The 2,247-nt window shown below is 38.2% G+C and overlaps 1 protein-coding gene across 1 annotated transcript; it reads right to left on the bottom strand.

Moving 5' to 3' along the window:
* Nucleotides 1-1,269: 1,269 nt before the first annotated feature.
* Nucleotides 1,270-1,731, bottom strand: LOC116005904. The gene has a single exon (XM_031246137.1). It carries the CDS (start codon nucleotides 1,729-1,731, stop codon nucleotides 1,270-1,272), a length of 462 nt encoding a protein of 153 aa, XP_031101997.1.
* Nucleotides 1,732-2,247: the final 516 nt, after the last annotated feature.

The following is a 2,247-nucleotide window of genomic DNA, read 5'->3' as shown; positions in this document are numbered from 1 at the left end:
TTATCGATTTTTCAAGAGAAAATCGAGAATCGGCCGAAAAATCAAAGGTTAATCTTTTATATATATATATATATATATATTACAAACGTGATGACAGTGATACCAATATCCTTTACAGTCTTTGAGGTTGAGATTTCAAGTGCCCTTGTATACACATCATGAGAACATCATCCCAACTACCAATTTCCTATCTAGTCTTGTCATCGTACATAATCCACTTCACATGATCGATCACAACGATAGGCAACACAGTGAGTCAGTGATAATGCTGTCTGTAATAGCAAACCACTGAAACTAGGTGATGTTTGATCTTTGTGTCTAGACCGTGATAAGGGGCACTGATGTTATATTTAACCGGTTATATTTAACGACCGAAAAGTTATTTCAATTATGAAGGCTGGTCGGTCAGTCGGTTTTCGGTCAGTTATAAAGGTTTGATTAAATTTTCAGTTATTTCGGTTATTAACCGAAAATCAACCGATGCTCACCCCTATCTATAGGCGGCCTTCTATCTTACAACCACCAGAAAAAGAATTGCAGTGATCTTGAGTAAGAATTCTACAATGATAAATGAAATCTCTATATCATTAGATTGAACATTAGTAATTTTGTATCTAGTCAAAATCTCATAACCCGTAAGGATCTATTGAAACAATATTGGACGACTCTTAATCAACTAAAATACTAAGAGCATGTTAAACACCAATCATTATCGCGTCGATCGTGGTCCACACACCTATGTGGACCATGGTTTAAAAGCACCTAAAGTATATTATTCTAACTCATAAAATACATTATTCTAACACATAAAGTACATTATTTTTAACTCATAAAATACATTATCTTACCCTAGAAATTTCATTATTCTAACAAATAAAGTACATTATACATTATTCTAACTCATAAAATACATTATCTTACCCTAGAAATTTTATTATTCTAACACATAAAATACATTATTCTAACTCATAAAATACATCATATTACTCCAGAATGTTCATATATTATTGAGTTAATTCCAGCAATGGTCCCCTGAGTATAGTGATTTCCCACATTTGGTCCTCGACTTTTAAGTTGGACAATTTAAACACTTGACTATAAAAATTTTTCCAATGTTAATCCTTCCGTTAGAAGATTGTTAAATGAACGTCAATTTGAGGGGTAAAAGCGTCTTTTCATGTACTAAGTGTATAATTCCTCTTCCTTCCCCTCTGTATATGCGATAAATGTCTTCGATAATACTCTTCTCCCAATAATACTCATTCAAAGCTAAGACAATCCAAGAAGTGATAGATAAATGCATACATTAGCCCCAACATCCACAAAAATCCCCTTCCGGTCCTCGTTTTTCATCTTTTCCAGCAACTCCTGCATAGTCTCAAATATATTAGGCTTCCTAAACGCCTTTCCCTTGAGAGTCCTGTTATTATTCTTGTGGGGTTTCTCTGGAAAATTCCCAAAGTCGGAAAGGGAGTAGAGGAATGGGTATTTAAGACCCTCCACGACATTGGCGAAAACGAGATGAGCTTGGGGTGAAGCGTAGCATTCGAAAGGCTTTATAGCGCAGTGAGAGATGGGGGTTTTGAGGGAGTTGAGGTATGGGGTATTGGTTTGGGACTGAGAGGTGAGGTAGAAGAAGAGGAGGAGGACTAGAGATGAGGAGATGAAGAGGAGGAGATTTCTAGAGGTGAGAATCTTTGTCGGTTGGTTTCTTCTCCAAGCATTAGCCATGGAGATTGAATCAAATCTGGCGTTGCTGAAACTTGGATCTTGAGTGGGATTGATTGAGGTGAAAGAAACGCCAAAACTGCAAGAACCAAAGAGGAACACTGTGAATTTCCCAATGTTGATGATGGCTTTTGTTCAAATCTGGCGGAGATTCTCTCCCCTAGTCGCCTGTATGGCGATTTACTCTGCCAATTCTTCATTCCTTTCATCACTCTCCTTCGCCGCTTATTCTCTTTCAATTAAGCCTATCTGCCTCCGCTGCGGAGCTTCAGAACACCCTGTCCGCGCCGCCGCCGCCGCCATGGGAAACACCATCACCGATGCCAACATGGACGCGGTCCAGCGCCGCCTCATGTTTGACGACAAGTGAACACCTACTCTTCTTGTGTTTTTCTTTTGTTTAATTATTGCATGCTCTCAAGGATTTTTGTTTTAATTTCTGTAAACCTCGTGCATCGCTGTGTTGTTGGATTGGAGTTGAATGTGATGTGGGTTTTCATTTTCATCTTCCCTGAATAT

Source organism: Ipomoea triloba, chromosome 15 (assembly GCF_003576645.1).
Source record: "Ipomoea triloba cultivar NCNSP0323 chromosome 15, ASM357664v1".
Lineage (NCBI taxonomy): Eukaryota > Viridiplantae > Streptophyta > Magnoliopsida > Solanales > Convolvulaceae > Ipomoea > Ipomoea triloba.
The sequence above is the reverse complement of the archived record's forward strand: the minus strand, read 5'-3'. Positions and strand labels throughout refer to the sequence as shown.

Coding starts and splice junctions, on each gene's coding strand:
- LOC116005904 (XM_031246137.1), bottom strand. CDS start 1,731: ATGGCTAATGCTTGGAGAAGAAACCAACCGACAAAGATTCTCACCTCT.